Source organism: Abramis brama (assembly GCF_963993115.1).
Source record: "Abramis brama genome assembly, chromosome: 4".
In the NCBI taxonomy this organism is placed as follows: Eukaryota; Metazoa; Chordata; class Actinopteri; order Cypriniformes; family Leuciscidae; genus Abramis; species Abramis brama.
Window position 1 is genome coordinate 34,022,309 of NC_139966.1, and position 25,289 is coordinate 34,047,597.

Here is a 25,289-nt window from a genome sequence, read left to right on the forward strand (position 1 = left end):
CTTCAGTCGTCTCAATCCTCAATAGAATAGTAAAAATAATCAGTAAAAATAGACTGCGAGATAGGCCTATAATGGTCTTTTGGTGTATTTTTTGTTTGTGTGTTATCGCACTGTTCCCATGAGGAATAGGCTTCTGTTGCCCACCGACGTCTACAATATGAAATATAGGCTATATTGTAGTTGTCTCTATTTTTAACTTTTGATTCTATTTTTCTGTTCTAAAAGTTGGTTCTGTTCTGTTTAAAATGTACTTTTACATATTCATTTTTTGCTTTCGTTAAATTTAACCAATTCTGTTGTAGCCTAATAGGCATATTTAAAAAAAGCATTATTTTTTTTGTTCTAAAAGTTTGTTCTATTCTGTTTTGTTTGTTTATTTTTTTTTTTTTTTTACATATGTAATCATTCTCTTTTTTGTTGAAATAATGAAAAAAATTTTTTTACAAGACCTTGTGCTGTGTTTTTTTAAACAGATAACCTACAAACAGAGATATATTATAGTTCACTGTTCGTTCAAATAATAGTCTATATTTATGTATCGTTTGTTTAAACAACATTAACCAAATTTTCTTTCTTTATTTAATAATAAAATGATTACTTCATAACATGCAGTTTCAACTCCACCAAATCTTAGGTTGTTTCATTATTGTACAGCAAATGTCAGTAGCTCTTTTTTTTTATTTTTCATGTTTGTTGTAGGCAATAGGGGTTATGCGCAACATACTTCCGGGTTCTACAAAACAGATATAACTACTTCCGGTCGTCAGCTACTGAGGTAAACACAGCGTAGGAATGGCGACCTTTTATAGCCGGTGTTTACAGGAGCTACCCATTCTATCCATTTCAGATGTACATCGTATTGCTAAACGGACTTCCAGAGCCCCGAGTACTCCGTTAGATAAAGGATTTAAGTTTTTACGCCTCCTCATTTATTCATGATTATGAAGGTATGTAAGTTAGTATATGTAGCTTTTGCTAATGGCACCCGATGTAGAGTTAGCTAACTATCAGTAAGTTAGTTTAGACTTGTATGCTATCATAGTAGTTTAACCTTTTATATTTGCTTGCATACAATTAAAACAATCAAATGAAGACTGCATTTTATTTTTTTATAAAAAAATTTTTTTTCTGATACTTAAGCATTCGTGACATTTTAACTAAAACAGAAATAAGAATTGTATTCTAAAAAAAGCGCCAAATAAGTTACCTCAGAGATCACCAACCGCTGCAGATGCGTACGGTAATGCAAACCGGAAATGTTTATACCTGTTTTCCGGTTCGAACGTTGGGCGTTCCGCATAACCCCTATTGCTGCTGTTTTGCACCTGGCGGTCATTTCACGAACGACTTTGAAATGCGACTGGTTTATATTTGGACTGGGCATTCTGGTTGACTACCAACTGTACCATCATATGTACGCACATACAGCGAGTGCAAAATATATGTCATAAAAGTCGGGGTTTTTTTAGGTTCTGTGTTAAAAATGACAGTGAACGTAAAGCGAACCAGCATTAAATGTATAATTTTCTTTTTTTGTCCGGACCAAAAGAACCAAGAGAACCGAACTACAAGTGTGAACACCCTAATGTCCAAACAGATCAAATCCTGATTAAACGGATTAGAAAAGGTTTAAACCACCATAATCTAAATGAAATTTAAATCGGATTTGGCCAGTTCAGTCCGGTTGACATGGTTACATGTGACTTTTTTTTATTCCGACTGTGCTGCTAGTCCAATTATAATCAGATTATTAGGGTCTATGTAAACACAGCGAGTGGTAAAAATAAACATGCATAAGCAGATGTTTGTTCTTATGAAGGTTTCCCCTCTAAAATTGACATAATGCTGTGTTTTTCCAAGCAGAGCAGATGTTCTGGGAGGTCTTGCTGCTACGGAAGGAGATGTCCAACGCCAAGTTGGGCTACTACAAAGACGAACTGTGAACAGAGCCATAACAGTCTTGGGAACGTCATTGTCTTAACCTGGCCACTCCTTTGACATGATGGAGTTTACCTGTCCTGTCAGAGTGGCTTCACAGGGACCACCGCACCTCATCATATTTATTGAAGCAGAAGGACGAGAAGACACTAAAGCATGAACTGTAGCTGGAGGTTGTGTTCTCTCTGAAGAAACTTTACAATGAAGGATGAAACACATTCAAATAAACGTGTCTCAACCTCTCTTAGATTGAAATGTTCAGTGCTATAGCTTGCTGTGTGCTGTTGTGTTGTGTATCTGGAATGTTCTGTTTGTATCCTCTCAGACCACGTGTGTATTTCCTCATGAGTCTCATCTAGCCTCCTTCATTTTGATTTTAGTGCCTTTCTGGAAGCCTGAATAAAGTTCTGCACCTCCAGAGGAGTATAAACGCTGGTTTTTGTCCTCATAAAGTCAGGGCTCTCAAGTTTTGAAGACAGGCAAGAGTGACACACTTGAGAGCCCTGTAAAGTGAAAATGCAATATATCAAAAGAAAGAACAGACCATCTGCTTTTAAACAAAAAATCGCATTTTATTCTAGCTTAATGCATTATTTTTTCAATAACGCTTGAATGTGGGTAAGTTTTATATTAAAATGCAACATTTTGAGCAAAAAGCTGAGGAAATCATGTAATCAAAGACTACATCCAGATCGGATTCAAAGAGATGCACAAAACAGATGGAGTAGATCGAGTCCATCAACACCTCCAAAGCTTGGACAGTCCTATACCTCGTCCTGGGTCGACATTACATTCAGTAACATTAGGCAGTTTTGATTTATTGATGATCACGATATTTTACGTATGCATCTTCTTACATATGCTATCACTTGTTTCTGCTTCTTCTTTGCCTGTGTTTTGATCAGGAGCAGTGTTGCCCGATTGAGTCGATGATTTCCTGCCCAAAAGCTCACCAAAACCCACCCAGTCCAAGAAAAACCCACCCAAAACTTTAACTGCCAAAATAATGTGATATCATTTTATTGCCATGTCAATCAGTGTTGATAAGCACAATTTGTATCTCCTTAAAACAAAAAAAATATGACAAAATAAAAATAAATTAATTTCCCAGGAAAACAGATCAAAACAGGGAAAATACATTAAAGAGAATGACTAAAATGTCCAGGAAACTGTCAAAACGGCAATCAAGAAATTAACCAATGACTTTGACCCTCAAAAACACATGCATCATTTTCTGTCAACAGTAAGAATAAGGCAATTTAAATGCAAAAAGTGCCCAATATAAGTGATCGGAATAAGCAACGTAATTAGCAGACATTTCACACACATTAATGCACACACCACAGCCAAAATGTGGCATTCATTGATACATACTGTACGATAAAATAACAAGAATGAGCTAACCTTTGTGTCCCATATTTGATCTTAGAGTTGGTTATATTTGCTTTGAGTCATCTCCCACCACACATGTTTTGAGAGTTGGGTCACTCTCCCACTCTTTACTGTAGATACAACTTACTGTATATTTATGCCACTTTGGCATAGTGAACATTTGAATATACAGCTACAAGTTATCACGCTAAAAAAACATCAGTCATGAATGATCACGTCTGCCGGCTGATCAGCAACTCTGTAGTGGGCCTGTGTGTTTAGGAACGTCATGATGACTGATTTTATGGAGTACATGTACACTTGCATTTTGTTTATTAACCAATTAGACTATAACATTTAGATGTTTGAAAACCGCCGAACTGACCCCAAACCAGCCCAAGTTGTCCACTTGCCCAAATCCTTTTTTACCCACACAATCAAATTCAAAACCTAACAATCTGGCAACACTGATCAGGAGATTTAGTACCCTTTCATAAGACACATAATAGCACCCCCTACCGTATAACATTAAAAACACAGAAAGCCGTTTCCATAAATTGCAGGGAAAGAGTCTGCTGAATCAAACTCGTGATGTGACCACATATCTATATAAATGACTGGATTGCTCATTGCATTGCAATCGGCGTGTCTTCTGCACACTGGTGGCACAGGTAACAACTCACTAAAAATAAAGAAATCTATGTAATTATGCAGGAAATATTAAGCATGAACATATTTCTGGGATTATTAGCAGAAATGTATTCGAATAGACATTAAATATTACAATACATACAATCCCCTATTTCTAAATTACACAATATTATTATTAAAAAGGTTTACAATGAATCATCTTGCTCAGAGCAACAATGCTAGGAAATAAAGCTTCATGTCACGAATGTGTAAATGAGTAGACAAGGAAGTGGATCTAAACGCAGGAATACTTTAATAAAACACATAGGGAAACACTTGGAACAAGTACACTTGGAACAGCGAGCCAAGCTCCGCAGCCGTCTGAGCTTGGACCGTATAGTGTATACTGGACCAATATACTGAGGGTCCAGCCGGTATAATCCTCCGGCATCAGTTGAGCGATGTTGTCATCCAGCCCGCTCCAAAAATAGTCCAGAAGCCGGGCGTCATCAAATGGCGCTAGATGGCAGCAAGGTGAAAGCCCATCTAGATCGGTCCAAAGGCGGCATCCAATAGAACGGGTGAAGGTCTCTGTATGTTACAGTTTTACCACATGGCAAATTAATTTAATTCTATTTAAGCTTTTATCTGACTCCATTTTATATCTGACTCCATTTTATCATGACCTCGAATTTAAGTTAGATTGCCAATTGGTTATTGGTCAATTATATAATCATCATCATCATCATTTCTCTTCATCCCCTATGGGACATAAGGCTTCAATGAGCACTCTCCATTGTATTCGGTCCCTGGCAGCATCCCCCCATGACAGGTTCATCTGTTCCAGCTCTTGATATTATTCAATTATATAATAGTTTAGCAATACATTTGATTGTTCTATTTAACTCTTTACTTATATTTTACCCGTTCATATTAGGAAGCTTTGTTGCTCAGAGGTCCTTATGCCTTGTTTAACGTGGGTCTCACGATCACAAGCTCGCCAGCTTCGGTTACCAAACAGAGGTAATTTCTATATACCCGCATTCACGCTTACACAATCAAATATACTTTGGTATAGCCACCATGGAATTGCATACACTTGAATTTAACGTAACGTTTACTTCAGTAGAGGTACGGCCACTACTACAGATATTTCAACCAACTTTACTTCTCTTATAATAGCTTTGGATTGGCCATGCCGTGGTTTCCCACGGACACTTATCTAAAGTAACATTAAATTAAAACAGAGGTAAGACATACCCAGATTTAGGTTGGTCAAGCAGCACTTTTGCTGCCCTAAACGAAAATTCACTTCTTGTCTTTGCAAAACCAAGTACACTTGAATTAGTGCCAAATGTTAGTAGTCACTAATCTGATGCAAAACTTGCAGTAACATACGAATCCGTTTAATATACTTGGGAAAACAATTTCAAAGTCAGTCGGAATAAAATCAAATGTAACTATTTATTATGTCAGGTAAATGTATCATGCCAATTTCATAATCAGTTCAAAGATAATAAATACAAAACATCAGATGCTCTGGAATAAAGAGAGAAGATGCGAACCTGACATTCTAAAATACATGAGGAGGAGTGCCTGCATACACTCTGCATAACAGGTTAATTTGAGTTACAAATCGCCCTGAGCCTCTTGTTGTATTTCTTTACATAGAAACTTTCACATGGACACATTTGCTAACAATGGGAATTTGCATTCAGAGTTTACACCTTTTTGGAAGCAGAATGCCATTTGCCTGGAGGAACCACCCCTTCTCTATGTGCAAGTTATCTCTAAACTCTTAAAAACTTTATTACCTTTTGGTTTACTTTTTTGGGAATGAGACATTTGTACCAGTCGCACTGAGACATTTCAAATGATACCAAACATGTATAATACTGTATGATAATTAGTCACACTAAACCATATAGATTTTTGGGTGAATATCTGGTGATCTCAGCGTGAGAGAGAGACAACATGGGGAGGTGATTGACTCGGGGATGCTAGTTTCTCAAGAGAGAGTCAAATGTTAATTTCCAGGAAGGTCCTTTGTCTTCTCTGGAGTGGTCGTTCCTCAACCATTCTGGTTGCATTTCTCAATTTTTACAAAGCCAAGAACTCCTCTACGTAATTTTCGATGGATCGGCCGCCCTTAAAAAATAGAGCAAAGCACCCTCACAGGGTCCTGGTTACTTTCTGCTAGATCCATTATTTGGTTAGTCTTTCTGTCACAAATGTGTAAATGAGCAGACAAGGAAGTGGATCTAAACGCAGGAATACTTTGATAAAACACATAGGGAAACACTTGGAACAAGTACACATGACGAAACACCACACATAACACCTACAATGACTAACAAAACAAGTGTAAAACAAGCACTGTATATACACAGGGAAGACTAACTTAACAAGATAACAAGGGGTCATGGTAAATGGGAAACACCTAGTGAAACTAATCAACATGAAAAACTACAAAGAACTACAAAACATGGCACAAGACGGGAAATAACAAAAGAGTCCACAAGCACACAAGGAATACATGACACTTCATGACTTTAAGTCCATAAGCTCTCAGTTGATTTCAGTTAATTCAGGCTGGGAAATGTCATGGATCTGTCAATGGATCTGTCAATGCCAGTCTGTTCGTGGATTTGTGTTCTTCCCCTAAGGAAGACCCCTGTAAATGCCCGATTAGCTCTGTGCTTTCCTTCCTGCAGGAGAGGTTGGAGACTGTTTATTTTGTTGACGAATAATTTTCTGCATTATTATCGTCTACATTTTTTCACATGACAAAAACTATGATGAAAATCTATTGACATTTTCATCAACAAATAAAAAGTAGACGAAAATGTTAGGGAAGGACGATTTGGAAAGAGATACAGTCTGAAATTATGTCCTGCGTGTGTGGTTGAAGCACACATTTTAATTGTAACATGCTGATCTACCCAGCGGGACATGAGTTGGCATGCTCTTGATGCATGTCTTATAAAACTATTCAAAATGTAAACATCTGGGAGAAAGAGAAGAGCAGACATATGGATAGATCTGAATAACCATGATGTAGGACTGAAAAGATATTTGCAACGAACAAAGACATTTGCTTTACTGTTTTCCACCCCCTTTTTCTACCACAATAACCATTTGGAGTTCACAAAGGCACAGAGGGGTTACATGCTGGGTCTGATAGTGATCAAGGCCTGTAGGCCAAGATGTGTGTATTTTGGGGGTCTATGAATTGTCACACCTTTAGTGAGGTGGGGGAAGTTGTAATTATCTGATAGGTCAGTTTGAATGTCTCACAATTGGGTTTTAATCACATGGTCACGGAAGGGATAAAAGAAGATTGTAACTGATGCTCTGTCTTTTTGGTGGTCTGACTCTTTTATTATTTCTTATTCTCTTGGTCCCTTTCTTGGGGCTCCCTCTCTCTCTCTCTCTCTCTCTCTCTCTCTCTCTCTCTCTCTCTCTCTCTCTCTCTCTCTCTATTTTGTAACTATTTTAAGTGTAACCATAACCATATTTTGTCATTAAAACTTTTCAATTACAAATAATGTGCTAACTAGTTTTGATTTGGTATTGCCTTGAAGTGCTACATATTGCAATACAATATTGTCACTCTCTATAGCAACGCTCTCCCACATATTAAGCTATTGTAACTGCTTATTTTCGTCGTTGGTATAAGTAGCAGTGGGTGGTAATAGACAAGAAATGTACAGTTTTCTACCATCTTGCTAATAGCATTTCTTTAGTCATTAGGCAGTCTTGCAGCTTGAACCCCTGCAGGAAATCCACCCTTACAATGACAACTTGAAAGAGAGCTCTATTCGGTATGGTTTTGTGCACACACACCTGAAGCACACAGCAAGAAGCTACCTCTTACAGTGTGCAAGAACTGAATTGAGCTCTCTTTCACGTCTGAACGGACAAATACACACAACATTATGTCAAAATGTCAGTTTTCTTCTGTATGTAGTACTGCCCCAATGGTCAGTCCATATGTGTTTTTTCCACATGTTACCTCCCTACGGGCAGGATGTGGCCTCCGTAGCATCCCTTTACATCTGGACTAGGCACGCTTCCCCAGTGTTATCCAACCAGTCGTGGCTGAATAGGGTAAAGCAGAAAGGAACAGCAGCTATCGACTTTCCGCTTGGAAAGTTCTGTCCTTCCATCCAACCAGGTACGGAGGTCTGTTCGACTTACATGGGTCGCTGGGAATCGTCAGTGGTTGTGGTGCTTTCCATAGGGACCCCATAACGTTAATGTTGTTGTCCCCAAAAGGGAACGTCTCGGTTACTCTTGTGAGCCTAGTTCCCTGAAGGAGGGAACAGAGACATTACGTCCCTCCTGCCACAACCCTGTACTACCTGCTAAATGCCGGAATCCCATCTCGGCTCCTCAGTACAAACCTGAATGAGTGAGTTGCCGGCCATCTTATATACCTGTATGTCCAGGGGAGTGGCCTGGGATGCAAATTTAACTCACCAATCTTTATTGGCCTGTTTTCTTACTATATGAAGGTGATTGGACTCCCAAGTGAGACCCCATAACGTCAGTGTCGACGTAACATCTCTGTTCCCTCCTTCAGGGAACGAGGGTTACAAGAGTAACCGAGACGTTGCATATGGTAAAATCACTGAAATGCACAACCTCTTGTGGTTTATTGCTTAATTAAATTGTAAAAGCATCACTTTGAAGATTTAATTACATATTTTAAAAAAGCCTAACGCCATATTTATAACGTCCCCAAGCAGCTATTTCCAGTCATGCAATTACAGCTCCGAAATCTCTGTAACTGTTTGTTGAAAATACATGTCAACAACTTATTCAAACTCAGAAAACATCATCATGGGATCATATTGTGTTTATTAAGCTAAGTTTAGTCTAAACTAATAAGCTATTGGCTCTTTTATCTGTAAGGCAGAACTGTATTTGGTTGTTACATTTTCTCCAATTCGTGTACTGACAAATTAATCCTACTGCTGTTTTATTATTTACCAAACCACTGAAATACTTTGAATACATAATAAGCTGTAAAGAAATATCTTCTGGTGATAAAACATCATAACAACAGTAATGACAACCAGTGGCAGATCCCGGCATAACCAATATAGGCAGACGTCTAGGGTGGCATGGGGCACTGCCTGGACATTGCGCACACAGCTTTCAGACACGACTTTCTTCCCTTCTTTATAGTTAATTTGAGGCAGTTTCCTAGGCGTTATTTTAATGACAAATGTCGAGAATGCATCTATGTAGTGCACAAGCGTGAATCTCTCCATTTGCAGGCCAATTTGCTTCGAGTTTGCTCTTGCTCAAAACTGGACGATCCCTCTCAAATATACAGTGTTCTCTTATAAATTGGCTCTGCTCTCCCCCAGATATTTGTGTGTGCATACTCAAACTTTCCTGTTCACTCGTGAATCTCTATCTAGCTTATTTTTAACATAAGAAATTTTGAAACTATAAGTACATAAGAAACCATAAGTCTGTTAGCTTGATAATCCAAATGTATTTGTTATCATATTATGTTATTATTATCAGAATTATAAACACACTGGTTTGTAGTGCAAATAGTTTTACCACTTATACTGCCCTTTGTTATTCTTCCAGTTATTTACCTATAGTGGCTAATGAATCAGAAGTCTGGAAAATTCAAAGAAAATAGCTTACTTCTGCATTACAAATTAATCAGAATAGACTTCCATGATTGGCATGTCTGATTTCGCATTGGGCACCAAATAAGCCAGAACCGCTTGAACGATATGATAAACTATATAACTATGAGGATTCTGTCTTGAATATAGTCCATATACAATAACTCAGTATATTTGTTTCTCTCATCGTAATATTAATGCTTTTGCTCCATTTTTTGCTCCTGTCAAATCCACAGTGTCCAGGATATCATTGATCTATTTGCACAGAAACACACCCATCAATCCCTTCAGCTCTCGCAGCATGTCTGTGTGCGATTACCTCATAAAGCAAAGCTTCCTTTATGGCCTCCTACAGGTGTTTGCTCGAATGTGGGTGGATTTTGTCTCTCGGGTCAGTGAACAAAGTACATGCGAGACTGCGCAACAGCTGCCATTTTCAATGAATAAGAACTTCTTTTTCTCTTTCTATATACATTATTATTTATTTTAATGTAGGAATATATAGGGGCCTTCACTAGAGACCATCTATCTGTGGTGTATCTGGAGTTACTGATGGATTACACTTTAGCTGCTCACTTAAATGGGTCGAAACCAAAAGAACCGACATCTAAATTCTGGAGGAAAAGGTAGAATCTATTTTTGTATAAACCGAAAAAAAAATTTGAAATGTATTTTTGTTGTCGTCATATATATTATATTAGCAGCTAGTAGTGATGACATTAGATTTTTGTTTTTTGATTTACACCTACATTACATTAAGAAGCTAGTATAAGTACAGGATTCTCTTAAGTGGCCATTTCTGTTGCTCAGATGTGTATGTGTAGTTTGCGCACAGTCAGATCACCAAAACTGGCTGCCGCCATTCCAGGCCATTATCACTGTGAGCCTGTTAACAGGGCGTATATTTTCAGTTTTGTTCTATTTTGAATTTAAAATGGTCAACATTAGTTGACGCTATCAATGATTACAACAATATTATTGAAGTGGATCAGTCTAAACTGAACGTACTTTGTGTGAGATCATACAGTTGTGTTTGTCACATTACATAAGAGGCACAACGAAAAGGAAATTAATGCTGTCATGTGCTTGACACGAACAAGCTGTCGATCTTTCTCAGTTTCTCTGAATTTGGGAAAGGTAAAGCGATAAGTATTTGAGTAAGTTCATGCAATCTCTCCATGTCTAAGATACAACCTGTCCTGTGTCTTTCACATAGGGAATTTACAGCAGTTGGTTTAAAATAAGCAGCACTAAAAGAAATTCAGTAGACCCGGAGCTGATCCAATGGATGTTCTTGGGGAAAATGAGGCACTGCAGCAATTTTTTAATGGTAAGACACCATTCAACATTCACCTGTTTTACTTCGGACCATATTTTCATGTTTTCTTTATCTTTTAGTTAAACCATAAATAAATGAACATAATAATAATGATATATATTAATGTATAATTCATATTCTTACATAGTGTAAATGATACAAATACAGTAATACAGTACATTTCTAAATTTCTTCAATGTAAAAATATTCTTTTGAAATAATCTTTTGGGTTTGCAAAATATAAGAAAAAATCCATCTATGAGGTCAGTAAATTAAATATTACTGTGCTATGTAATTGAATAATTTGGAAACTGTAACTGTTTGCTTCTTTAAATGTATGTCAGTGTATAAAAAAGTGTTAATCAGCCATTATCTCTGAAATCTGGTTACAAACCAGGAATTTGTTATGTATTTATTATTTTTTTATATCTGCAAACAACCTACTGTAGATTAAGAACTATATATGTTAGTATTTCATGGAGGTTGTGTTTTACATGGTCTTCATGCATTTATAAGCATAACAATCATATAATGTAGGTGGCTGTAATCTATACAGTATGAAGGTACAGTTTACTATATAGTTCAAGGTCATGGATCTATAAAACAAGTCAGAAGAGCAAACAGATCAAGGCCCATTATGTGAATACACACGTTTACTGTCTCCTTGCTGCTTCTATACAGTATATTATATCTAGAATTTTAGGATTTAAATGCATTTTATCATTGTACAGGTGAAATGAATAACATTGTTTCATTACAGTGGCACCTATAAAGGGGTGGGATATATTAGGCAGCAACAGTCAGTTCTTGAATTCTTGAGTTATTTGGCAGGTGGTTTTAATGTTGTGGCTGCTCAGTTTCCGCCTGCTGTGAAGCTCTCTCAATCTGGTACTGATTGTTTGTGTCTGTACCATCATCATCAGTGCTTTCCTTCAGTCAGTTTAAGCCAATCTATGATGATTGTGCGTTCAGCTTGTTTTGCCATTCTCGTTAACCTTTAGAGTGTTTTTTGTCTAAAATTTGTTTCTCAGTCCATAATCGGGGACATTTGTCTGAAGTGTCAGTCGATACTTTAGTTATCTGGAATGGTGGCCTTTGGAAGTGGTCTCTGGATCAGATCGTCTGTGTATTGTGAGAGGTTCTTCTCTTTCCTTTTTTGACATTATTGTGATGTCCAGGTATTTGATGATTGGTGAGACATGTTTGTGGATCTTTTGAAATTTGTGACCCTGGACCATAAAACCAGTCACATGGGTACATTTTTTGACATTGAGATTTATACATAGCCTGAAATCTGAATAAATAAGCTTTCCATTGGTGTATGGTCTGTTAGGATATGACAATATTTGGCCGAGATACAACTATGAAAATTTGGAATCTGAGGGTGCAAAAAAAATACAAAATAAAAATAATCGAAACATTGAGAAAATCGGCATAAAGTTGTCCATTTATGTTTGCAATTGTGCTGCATTCACTGACAAAAATAAATGTTTTACAAATTTACGGTAGTAAATTTACAAAATATCTTCATGGAACATGATCTTTACTTAATATCCTAATGATTTTTGGCATAAAATAAAAATCGATAATTTTGACCCATACAATGTTTTGTTGGCTATTGCCACAAATATACCCGTGCGACTTGTGACTGGTTTGGTGATCCAGGGTCACATTTCTCATAAGTGTCTAAGCCAGGAATTCTGTACTTCATTTTGTCTACAGAGGTAGATGGTTGCAATGTTAGGAGTCTTGACCTTAGAACTATACAACTTATGAGTGTAAGCCCTGGATTCAATTATGCGCAGTTAATTATAGTTGAGACGCCATTCACATACTGTAGCTATGGTTACAAACTTGAATATAGTAATAATCAAGAAATGAATTGCTCATGACATCATAATTAAAGCCACCATGCCATCTGATTTCAATGCGCAAACATTACTTAGCGAGTCAGTGTTCTCATATTTGAAGTATCTCCCTGTACATCAACACAAATGTCATTTTAATGGTTGAATAACCTAGCCTGACATCGTCATACTTTCTAGTCAGAATATGAATCTGATACTGCTCCATTGGGCTGTAATTAAGGGGCGTGTTTCAACCAAACCAGGAAAGAAAATAGGCTTGTTTGAGATGCGCCTTGCCTCGCCTGAAATGTATGCGAGAGTAGGCGGCTGCAGTGAGGGGAGGAGTGAAAAAAGTGCAGGCAAGACGGACAGTTCTCTCTTCTCGCCGTGGATCTGACACATGTGAGATCGAAGGCAGATGTCGCGGGATTCACGCTCATGCACGGTGTTGGTAATAAAATGGATGTAATTGAAGTGCTGTTGCTTTTATATGAAAATCTACACATCTTAGTCATCTTTGTTGTAAACGAATTCAACCCAAGCGCTCTTTGGTGACATGGATGATTACGTTACTGTTGATCATCTGAACATCATCGTATAAAGCCCGCCCTGACAATTTGATTGGTCCGAACAGCTCTGGTCCAGACCGAACTTCCCGACCTCAAATGCTGTGGGCGGGGCTAAGTTCGGCTAGCATCCAGGCTATTGAGAATGAAGAGATGTCGTCACGACAGAGTGCCCCGCCCCCAGAGACCACGTCATCCTCCCCTTTCCGCCATTTTGGGAGGATACCTGCCAGCACCGTTCATTGTTTGTATTGGTAATAGAGGAGGTTGTCGCACTATTTTAGAATGCCTGGAAAACACTGCTGTTTAAAAAACTGCTCCAGTGTCTCACACAATTGTCGTGGAAACCGTAGGAACCATGTGTTGCAGTTTTTTCATATTTAAAAATTTTAAATGTAAAAAGAAATATCATTTTTGTTTGGCATTGGTGGTAAGTTTCTCCCTGTAAGGACCCTTTTCTTTTGCCGCATTCTTCTCCATTTCTTCTTAATTTTCTCGTAATTTCTATTAGAATTCCTTGAGCCATCTTTCCTGCTCCGTCTCTGTATTGCTCTTACACTGTTGCCCCTGGCAACCGATAGCGTAGGATCACAAAATGGTGGACGGGCTCAATTTGTTACGTGACAGCAAGCTACCGTGACGTATGTCCTCATTCTCAATAAATAACCATTAAAAGCATGTAAATGGTTATTTATTTAAAATTGGGAATTTCCCCTGCCTATTAAAAGTGTGAGCAAACTACATATTGGCTTCAGCAAATGTTAAAAGTGCTCATTCTGAAATCTGAATACAGGTTTATGCTTTTTTTAAGGTATGTGCATACAACTTAATTTGCCATTGCCGCCAACTACAACTTGCATTCACTGCAATTATGTAATTATGTGTTAGTACAGTATTGTTTTTATAAGTACAGTAACTTAATTTAAATTATTCGAAAGTGGTTTGGTCAACAGCAGATATTTCAAAGCAGATTGTCTAGTATTGTCCATGTAACCTCTGTTGTTACTTCATATCACATACTCCTCCATTCCGGCTTCTGAGGTGAACGCTGCCGCTATTAGCTGCCGATGCTCTGGGGGAATTTTATTTTAGTTGTTTTATTGCTATTTTAAAAGCTATCATCTATCTGTCATCCACCTGTGCATTTACGCTGACTACAGTGAGTTTGGACCATTACATCGGTCGCTACTATCGGTGCTACTATCTGTGCAATGCTTTTTGCGGCTGCTGGTTTGTCTGCCGGTTACTGACCTCAGATTTTCCACTTGAGGTGCCTCTGGCGCGGGAAACAACTATGAAGATCATCGAGCTGTTAGAACGGATTAATTACATCTGGGTCATCCTTTCTGCTACATACCACCCTGTGGTGTTGATAAGTATATGATAAGTTGGATAAGTTGAACTTATCCAGCTCCGCTCCAATCTTTTTGAACTTCCGTCAGCTTTACATCCTCACCCAGATATTGTATCAACCACGTCGGAAATATAACCACCGTGGGTCTCGGTGGAGCTATACCATCGATGTATATACCACAGATATATACTCATGCTCAATATGGTCATTCTGGTCGTCTAATCCACGTCCAGCAAGGAGGTTCGCACAAACTGCCAATCATGGTGTACTAACCAACCTGGCCAGAATGGTTAGCAACGATACTGGTAAAAACAATCTCTCCTATGGATTACTCAATGTATGATCACCCTCCAATAAAGGACCTCTGGTGCATAATTTGCTGTCTGACTCTAAGTTTGATTTCCTCTGTTTAACTGAGACTTGGCAGAAACGTGATGATTTCCTTCATCTTAACCAGTCTGTTCCTCTGAGGTATGTTTTTGCATACAGGGACCCGCAGGGACAGGGAGGGGGTTTAGCAATACTTCATAAAGAAAAATGGAAAGTAGCTCAGCTAACTGTGCCTACATACTCTTCATTTGAATCCATTTTCCTAAAAATCAATGGGGCTATTCCTACTATTCTCATGACTATTTACCACCCCCCAAAGTACAATACTATCTTCTTAACTGAACTTTCTGAGTTTCTGACTTATCCATGTTCCATGTCTTCAAATGTAATCATGCTGGGTGATTTTAACATGCATATAGATAATGTCAGTAATGCAAGTACAAGGGAATTTTTATCTTGTCTGGAGAGTTTTGGTATGCAGAAATTTACTAGCTTGCCCGCTCATTCAAACGGGCACATCCTCAATCTCATTTGTTGTTCTGGCATAAATCCTTATTATGTTACCCTTTCTGATTTGGCCATGTCAGATCATCTGCTGGTGTCTTTTTGCGCCCAACTGACAGTCTTCCAGATAAACCTGTGTTGCTCTCTCACATTTCAGAACATTTAGGACCTTGATGTGTCTACTTTTGCTGATGCCATGTTTGCCATGTTTTCCAGTAAAGCTGATCTTTCTACTGCTGATGCGCTTATTTCCTATTATAATAATGGACTAACTGTGATTTTGGATGTTTTTGCACCTGTGAAAACCTGGACTGTTTCTTTTAGTCATTCTGCTCCCTGGTTTAACCCTGAACTTTGTGAACTTAAAACTAAAGGCCGTAGGTTAGAGCGTCTGCATGCCAAATCTGGTCTTACTGAACACAAACAAATGCTTGCTGACTATATCCAACATTATATGGATGCTTTGTCTAAATCTAAATCTGAGTATTATTCTAATATAATTGGAGCTAGTGAAGGGAACTCTAGATCTCTCTTTTCTATGGTAAAAATTATTTTACGACCACCTGACTCTTTGCCATCAGATATGTATTCTACTCCACTACGTGACAGTTTTATGACTTTTTTTTTTTTAGTCTAAGGTTAAAAATATTCGCCAACAATTACTTGCAAGTAACTCGGGTTATGACTTCCATTATCCAGTCTTCCATGTGCCCCCACACTCTGCTTTCTCTGCTTTTTCTTTACCAACTGCTGTGGGGATACTGTGTCTGATCGGAAATCTAAATCTACTACCTGTTGGTTTGACCCTTTACCAACTCGCTTAGTTAAAGCCCGTTTACCATCTTTATCTCCATTGATTACTAAAATTATTCACTTTTCACTTTGTAACCATCCAACTGAGAACTCTCAGAAGGGCACATCACACATCAATTTATAAGGGAGGACTCTATTGACTATAATGGCTTTAACCAGACTCAGAAACACTCAAACCATAAGTCCAAACACAGAAGTAGATGCAGAAGTGTTTATATCAAATATTCCACACAAAACCATCAAAACAGACAGTCAACATATGAAGATAGTTGCATGTATGTTTTCTTTGTTGACATGGTGAATAAAGATTAGAAACCAAGAAACCATTGTCCAAGAAATGGCTTTCCTTTAGAGGTCTTTGAGAATGGTGCAGGTGAAGATAGGGGTTTGTTAAAGAAGAAAGGAGCAAACAGTCCAGTAGATATTCTAGCTTCAATCAATTCAGGCTTCAGTTTATAATACGTAGCAATAGCGGTGTCCTTGCAGCACTCAAACATCCCTGTTATCAGTTGACATCATTTTTTCCAATGATGATATTGGCATAACTCAGTAAAATCCCCACAAAAAACAGTATAGCATAGGGTGGAAGATGTCTCAACCCAGTAGAATAAGAAAGATAAACATTGTGGATGAGGGATGTACGAGAAGTCCTTCTAAATAGAAACATACAGGCTAACATTAGCACTAAACATAATCACATGAAATTACAAAAATAAGACGTAACCCACCAAATACAATGTTAACAACACAAAACGAACAAAACACTTACTTGGATGAGCTTAAAACAACAGTTTCTCAACCCGGACTCTACACATAAGGTTAGCACAAGAGGAGGCCATGCTTCTCTCCAATCAAACATGCTCCTCTCCAACCAAACATGCTCCAACTCTACTTCTCCCTGTTACAACATCCGTAGAGTTACAACTCTACAGGCCGTTACAACTTGTTTCTGGTTCTGTACCCTCCTCTCTTAAATCTACTATTATTACTCCCATACTTAAAGTGCCCCTATTATGGTTTTTCAAATATTCCCTTTCATGCAGTGTGTGATATAGCTGTTTGTGAATGTAAACGTTCTGCAAAGTTGTAAAGTCGAAAGTGCACGATAAATAAAGTTATTGTCTCCCAAAAGAAAGAATCGACTCTGAACCACCTTTACGAGTCGTTTTTCGTTCGAATCCTACTGCTTTACGGTTCTACGTCACTAGAAGATACATTTGCATAATGCCCACCTATATTGTACGTTGTCCGCCCGCGAACAAATTGACCAGCTCTCAAACGTCATTTTACTGACAATTACTTCTCAAATCTCGGAGTTCAACGCGGGATTCGCAAAACGCTTGCTCTTGAAAGATGGGTCAGTACCCAGTTTATTTGGACCAGCTTGCTCCTTTGAATCACAACCTGTAACTATGAATAATTATTGATGTATATATTTTCTACCGGGTGTTCAAAAAACACTATAGAACATGGGAGCACAGACAAATAACCAATTAGGGATATATTTACACAGACTAAAGGAGAAACTAGAGATGACAGACCAAGGCAGAGTCGGAGGAACAAGGCAGCCTGGTGGAGCTAGAGGGATGATGGACAATGGTTGAGTTGAGGGATCAATGAGCCACGGTGGAGCCACAGGATTGGAGGGCCAAGGCAGAGTCATGGTTTCGGAAGACCGAAGTGGAGATGGAGGGTTGGAGCTTTTCGGCTCAAACTCAGAAGACCATAGTGGAAGTGGCTAGCCAGGAGACCATAGTCATGACAGTGGACAGGAGTTATGTCCTGATGACTGCACAAAACCAATGGAGGAGGAAGGATGAGGGAACTGGATGAAACAAGAGAATCATCCGTGCTGGAAGGGACCAGTGGAAGAGGAAGGTCTAGGGCCCCGGGTGGAACCAGGGAATCTAGGCAGTCAGACGGGACCAGCTGAGTGGAAAGAAGTTGGAATACCGGTTGAGGACAGCCACTGAATAAGTTCAATCAGCCAAAGATGGACTTTGGACACTAGCTTCAGGACAGTTTATTCTGCCCATTGAGTCCCACATAATAAAAAACACAGGGATTTGTCAGGGTAGTGCACAATGTGAGACAGTTCTAGAAACTCATGTGTATGGTGCTTGAGGGAATGGTCCCTACTAAGTAAGGATGAGGATTTGTACTGCTGCTAGATCCATTTTGGTTCTGTTCTTCTGTCACAGTATGGTTGCAAAGGAGAAGAGTTGAGGCGAAGATCTACCTGGGAATGGTGTATTAATTAAACAACTCTGGAACACAACACAGCACAATAAAAACACTGGGGCAAAGAAAACCAAATCATACACTGATGAAGGCAACCAAGGAAGCAGGACCTAAACAATAGGAAATAAGAAAACGAAATGTATATCAAATAAGAGTCCCTGAACAAATACTGTCCCTCTTACCAAGATGATGCAGTATATGATTTCTGCAAATCCAGATATGTGTCCATATTTAATATTTCCTGCATAATTACATAAAGATGTATATACTTTGTGTTAGGTTAATTTCTTGTATTGGCCTTGTTCAGTAGGCACCCCCATCTTAACAATTGCTATATACAGCAGTGTTTCCCCTACCATTGTTTTGGGAGGGTGGCCCGCCCTGTCAAAACGACCCCCCCCCCCCCCACTTTAGCGGCTATGATTTTCGCGATATAGCAGTTCAGTACACTTGAAATCAAATCGTGATAGACTAGTGTGTGAATATTAAACCGCAAAAAGACTATTTAAATCCGAATCCTGCATGTTCTGTGTGAATGAATGGTGCCGACGACGCGCAGTTTAATTTACCTCACACACACTCTGAGGCATGTGTGACGCTCGAGCTGTTTTTTTGCCTATATGAGGACACGAATGCATGAACTTCATCTCCAGACTCTAGATCTGCTCTGAAAGTTACTTCGTGAGCATTTAACCACTTCATTTGAGAAAAACTATTGCCATGTCATAAACACAGAAATTCCAACGCATTCTCATCCTTGGACGTCACATACTGACCCTTGTGACATTTCGTCTACATCGAACGCACATGGCACCCTTTAGCGTCAATATGACACGCACAGGATATGGGTAGGTTTAGTTCTGGGGTAGGTTTAGGGTTAGACCGCTAGGAGGCGCCTTCTGGCTCATATCTATCTGCGTCTCATATTGACGATAAAGGGTGCCATGTGCGTTTGATGCAGACGAAATGTCAACAGCGTCAGTACTATGACGCCTTGGGATGAGAACGGGCTGGAAATTCAAAGGTCTTCACGGCAACCTGTCAAAATAAAGTTCAGTTTAACTTGACAGAAATATATTACTGTTGTATGGTAGAATTTAGATACGTCTCAATGTTATAATAATACTAACACTAACAGGGCTGCCAACTCTCACGCATTGAGCGTGAGACTCACGCAATTGACACTTTTCACACGCTCTCACGCCACACATCCATTTTCTCACGCACAGAAAAATTGCGGAGCAAAGAGGTACTTTTGATATTAAACTAATTCTCAGCTCTTAGATTCCGTCAATTTTATTACGAAATTCAGACAAAAATTCGTTTGGCGCTTGTAAATGTGACGTGACAGATCGCTGAGCGCCTCAGTTCGAGTGCACGTGAACCGATCACCTGTTACTTTTTTATTTAAAGATGCAGTACAACTTACCGAAAGTATACATAATATCGACCAATTAGTGTTTTTCAACCTGGTCAGTATAACAGCAGGAGAACAATTATGTCACATAACGTTACATTTACCTCAGGAAAGCCATTTAATGACCATATGTTAATTGAATAGAAGAAAATAGCTAGAGAGGAGATTTTGCTGAGCATTATATTACATTTTTAGTATATTTTTACTTATGTCATTAAATAATTGTTATTATAACAAAAACTGCATTATATTTAATTTAATTTGTTATTTTTAACCTTTAAAAATACCAGCAGATTGGGCCCTCTATGTTTAACAGCATTAGGTGAGATTTTTTTTTAAAATAAAATTTAAAATAAACATGTATCCAAATTAGTCAATATTGAATAAAAATCGGAATCAAATCACAAGAATGGAATTGAAATCTTGAAATTTTTGTCAAGCAATAATAAAAACTATCCTACCAGTCATTGTACAATGTAAACATTGTAACATGTTGTCACTAAACTGCATAAAATTCTATTTAGTTACCAAATGTTTTGACAATCACAATTACACTTATTGTGATGCAATATTTGTTTTTACATACACCCCCCCAAACCCCCCCCCCCCCCCAAAAAAAAAAACTCACTCCAAGCTAAACTCAAAAGTTGGCAGCCCTGCACTAATACAAATAAATTATGATCAAATCTTAATTTTTTAAGGAACAATCACAATTTTTCTTCCATGTTTTAATTTTAACAGTAAAGCTCATTGTGCAGCACGTTGTTTGACAAAAAAGTTTGTTTAATTTCATATGATTAAAAAAAAAAAAATTATTGTTTTATGTCTTCATTTGATTACCAGAAAAAACAACACCGAATTTGTGTGGAAAAAAAACATTTCATAATTTTTTTTTTAAATATTGTATAAGTTTAATAATTGTTTATAATAAAAGTTTCATGATTTCAATTAATTAGACATGATTTTTTATTAGTAAAAATTTTACACCACATATCCGTAACATGCCCGCTCTGCGACACTAGTTTTGGGGGATCTACCACCCCCCCTGAAAAAATAGGCTATGGGATATACTGAGTGAATGTTCACTGTTCAATGATATACGGCGCATGTTCTAAAAGGGTTTTCCCTATTCTCTTAATGAGTAATGGGTGTGTTTTGGGCATAACGTGCAATAAACCAATCAGAGTCTCATCTCCCATTCCCTTTAAAAGCCAGTTGCGCTCGCGCCATGGTGGATTCACTATTTACATGGAAGAATTTGCAAGTGGAAAAACTGACCGCTTCTCTAGCGAGGAAATGGATTTGCTCGTGCACGAGCAGACCATCTATGGGACAAGCCGGATTCCACCAAAGCTCCCTGAGGAAGCGTGGGAGGAGGTAGCAGTGATTGTGTCCTCGTCTTCTGGCATCACAAGAACGGCTGTACAATGCCGAAAACGGTACAATGATGTCAAGGTTGAGAGGCAAAGGCGACCAAGAGCACGACGCGGGAACATCAGCCAAGAGGACCACCCATTCCTGGCACTCCAGCAGGCCGGCTTCAACATGCTGGAGAGGGAATTGAGTATGCGGAATCAGAGTGTGCGGCGCATGAACACCCGCTTGAGCCGCTTGGAGATATTGCTGATGCCCCTCGGACGCATCGCAGACAGTGTCCAAAGGGTCGCTGAAGCAGTTGAGTGCATAATACCTGCAACATCTCCTGCAACACCTCCTCCATCCACCGGATCTTCTCCGTCCACCCGATCCATGACCACACTACGCTTTGATGCTCCTGGACCCGTCTCAATGTTATAATAATACTAACTGTTTAGTTTAGTTTAGGTTAACTGTTTAATAATACTAACTGTTAGAGACGGGTCCAGGAGCATCAAAGCGTAGTGTGGTCATGGATCGGGTGGACGGAGAAGATCCGGTGGATGGAGGAGGTGTTGCAGGAGATGTTGCAGGTATTATGCACTCAACTGCTTCAGCGACCCTTTGGACACTGTCTGCGATGCGTCCGAGGGGCATCAGCAATCAGACCCCTGCTGATTTTACTTATTACTCCATGACTGAAAAAAAAAAAAAACTACTTTAAAAGAGAACCAAAGCTTTAATTACAAAAAAATAACCATTTCAATAAATAAATAAAAAATCAACACTTTTTTTTTTTTTTTTTTTTTTTACAACAATCTTCTTCCTCCTCGGGTTCGCAGGCGGGAAGCACCACGCTTGGATACATGATCACTGTAATCTCAAAAATATTAAAAGTATTTTTAAAAGAATAATTTACAAATATGCAAAAAAGGTTTGCACTCTAAAAGAACTTTATTTGTAAGAAACAGGCGAAAGAATTTACTAACTTTTCGAGACCGTTTCAGCACCTGGAGAGCTCTGTGAGTGTTTTAATGAAAGTGAGTTTAGAGTGAGTGCATAAAAGTATTATTTAAAAATGGTTCTCATCATATCCAGAGGTACAAAGTCATCATACACATTGTATCCATGGGGTACCATTTCAAAATAAATGCAATATTATTATTTTTTTAAATCAAACAATTCAGCTTACTTACCAGGCTACAGGTGAAGCAGGTCTTCTGCCAGCTGATATCTCCTCGCCTGTGCTGCTGCTGCTTGCGTATTTGGGTTAATTGGCATCGGCACATGCAGTTCAGCTTCACGCCTTCTAAAGTCCTGTAATATGTCCTCATTTATGTCCAAGAGACATCCATGGCATATGGGAATGTTATGCAACACACAACATGCCACAAAGAATGCTCCGACCTTCTGAGGGCTGTACTCTAATGTTCCCCCTGACTTGTCCAAACACCTGAAGCTCAATTTCAGTATGCCAAACGTTCTCTCAATGACAGGTCGTGCTTTTGATTAAAAAACACTTCACTCATTGTTGTAGGCATGATATCCAGTGTAATCAGCCATGTCTTTAATGGATAGCCATTTTCCCCTAACAGCCACCCGTCCAGGGGTGAGTCACCCTGGAAGACTGCAGGAATGACAGAGTTGGCCAGAATAAAGGAGTCATGGCTTGATCCAGAAAAATTTGTGTGTAAGCTTACACGTTGCACCGCAACCTGGATATTGATGGAATGGGTTCCCTTACAATTAATGTATATCAAAGTGTTCTCTGAAGGGGCACGTAGTTGCATGTGCGTGCAATCTATCGCACTCACAACCCCAGGGAACCCAAAGGTAGCCCAAAATTTTGGCTACTGCATGTATGGCCGAACTTATGACATACAAATAAAATGTAGTGCAGCAGTTACTTTAACAGCAACAGGGAGTGCATATGAGCAGTATGCATTTGTCTCTGGGTCATCTGCCAGGAGATGATAGAGGTCTGTTACAGCCTGCCGGAATAGGCGTAGCATCTGGCGACACTCCACCTCAGACAGGGACAGATATGTGTACCTTGGCTGGTAGACCCTCTGCCTCCTCCGTCTCCCAATTCTTTGGTCCATCAGGTACTCCATTTGGCTGAACAATTCAAAAATACATAACTGATCAAATACACTGACATTAGACTGAGGAGTTTAACGAGTGATGTTTTGCTCAAATTACATGTTTAGTAGTCAGTCAGTCGTCCGCGTTGGATCCAGGCTTTGATATGGCTTTACTGGTTGTTGATAGACACCCTCAACCTGACGAGGCAGTTTAAATACATGTGTATTGGTACGATTGGTCAAATAATTAGCCAATTTCATTCATCATTACTGCAAATAGGTAGGCTAATTCTGATACATGCAATGACTATCCATTATGACATGTAGGCATTTTTATATTAATGTACACAATAATAATAATCTTTTACATTTTAATCCTTTAATTTTTCAGATTTAAAAAAGTTTGTGTGCTGCTGCGCGTCCCTGTGTGTGTAATAAGCAAAGTGTGCGTGCGTTGTGGACCGGCCAATAGGCGCAAATTACTAACACGCACTTTAAATAACAAAAAATAAATAAATATTACATTGACTTTAGACCAGGTTTTTGTTGGTCAATGGCGCAGTCCATTTCAGTTGCCTCAAAATAGCAACACGCCAACAATGCACCTGAACACACCTCGTTTTCAGACCAGCATGACCATGGGCGAACAGATTGGGGCGAGTGCATTTACTATTTAAACAACGTGGCGCAGGACATGAAAATGATAACTGCATCAGGCTGAAACTAGCAAAAAACACTTGTGCCTGATGCCGCATTGCGCTGGGTGTATGATAGGGCCCCTAGTCTCAGATGTAGAACTGCCTAAATTGTGCAACAGGTACACAGGACTTAAGGTGCATTTTACGGTGTAACCGGCCCATGGTGCCAGCCACTACCAGTTATTTTAGATATACAAGTTACAACAGTCTGTAAGGTTTCTTGATGTTGAAAATATTAATTATGGTTAACTGAAGCTCATATGTGCTTACTTGACTCTAGAGAACCAATGAATAAAATTAATTCTGTTCATCGTTTAAAGCAATCCTGTCTCTTCAGAAGACTTGTATTAAACCACTGGATTAATATGAATTATGTTTGCTATCTCTTTATATTTTGATGATGAACAAAATTGCATCAGTATCAAGAAAGAATGTAAATCCAACAGCAGAATGGTAGCATAACCCCAGAGCTCACTGCAGCATGAAATCCGGTCCTGAGCTGCTATAGCCCCTCATTCATCAAATTTATCACATTCAACAGGGGGAAAAAAGTATTTTTTACTCTTCTTTTTTTCATCAGGACAAGATGTGAGTGGGGTGTTGGAGAGTGCCGTGGTAGACACCAGTATTCTGGAGCAGTATTTGAGCAATGAGACAGATCCCACTTTGTGAGTTCTTTCAGATATTTTAATTAAAATATTTTCAAATAAAGTCCACTTAACCTCCTCTAAATGACAATTTGACATTTTTATTTGTTCATCTTAGTACACGTTTTTCTTATTTCTTAGCATGTTACCCGAGTCACCACCAGATTCAGGATCAGAACGTAGTTCTCCACCACAAATACAAGGTGACTCTTCTCCTATCTAAAATCCCAACCTCAAAGTGATTAACTCTCTCCCCGCCCGTGTTTTTGAAAAAGTTGCCAGCCATTTTCACAAAAGTTTCATGGCCCCCAGAATATTTAGTTGTATGAATATCTGAACATGCAATTGATCCAAAACAGACCCTTTGCTGCTTCCTCTTTTTTTCTTCTTTACAAACAAACAAACTGGTTTTATTCTTGCTTCATGCATTCTTTTTTTAAAGCACACTTGAATGTGTGTAGGTTTATTAAAAAAAAGCAACATTTTGAGCAAAAAGCTAAGAAAATCGCATTTTTGTCAAA

General features: G+C 38.7%; 2 protein-coding genes across 17 annotated transcripts in view; both read left to right on the forward strand.

Moving 5' to 3' along the window:
• rab3ip (RAB3A interacting protein (rabin3)) overlaps window positions 1-2,356 on the forward strand; it is a 41,973-nt gene extending 39,617 nt beyond the window's left edge. For 7 of the 14 annotated variants that reach the window (XM_084111089.1, XM_084111085.1, XM_084111091.1 and 4 more), the window contains one exon: window positions 1,864-2,356. In XM_084111089.1, coding sequence (XP_083967215.1) covers window positions 1,864-1,943 — 80 coding nt within the window. In that variant the 3' untranslated portion in view covers window positions 1,944-2,356. Of the gene's footprint in view, window positions 1-1,860 lie in introns of all 14 variants that reach the window. The other 7 variants (XM_084111086.1, XM_084111088.1, XM_084111080.1 and 4 more) reach the window with 2 other exon arrangements.
• A 7,621-nt stretch (window positions 2,357-9,977) lies between these two features.
• myrfl (myelin regulatory factor like) overlaps window positions 9,978-25,289 on the forward strand; it is a 61,104-nt gene continuing 45,792 nt past the window's right edge. Inside the window, exons 1-4 of one of the 3 annotated variants that reach the window (XM_084111719.1) lie at window positions 9,978-10,219; window positions 10,810-10,923; window positions 24,702-24,789; window positions 24,910-24,971. In XM_084111719.1, the coding sequence (XP_083967845.1) occupies window positions 10,878-10,923; window positions 24,702-24,789; window positions 24,910-24,971 (196 nt within the window). In that variant the 5' untranslated portion in view covers window positions 9,978-10,219; window positions 10,810-10,877. The remainder of the gene's footprint in view (window positions 10,220-10,809; window positions 10,924-24,701; window positions 24,790-24,909; window positions 24,972-25,289) is intronic. The other 2 variants (XM_084111720.1, XM_084111721.1) reach the window with 2 other exon arrangements.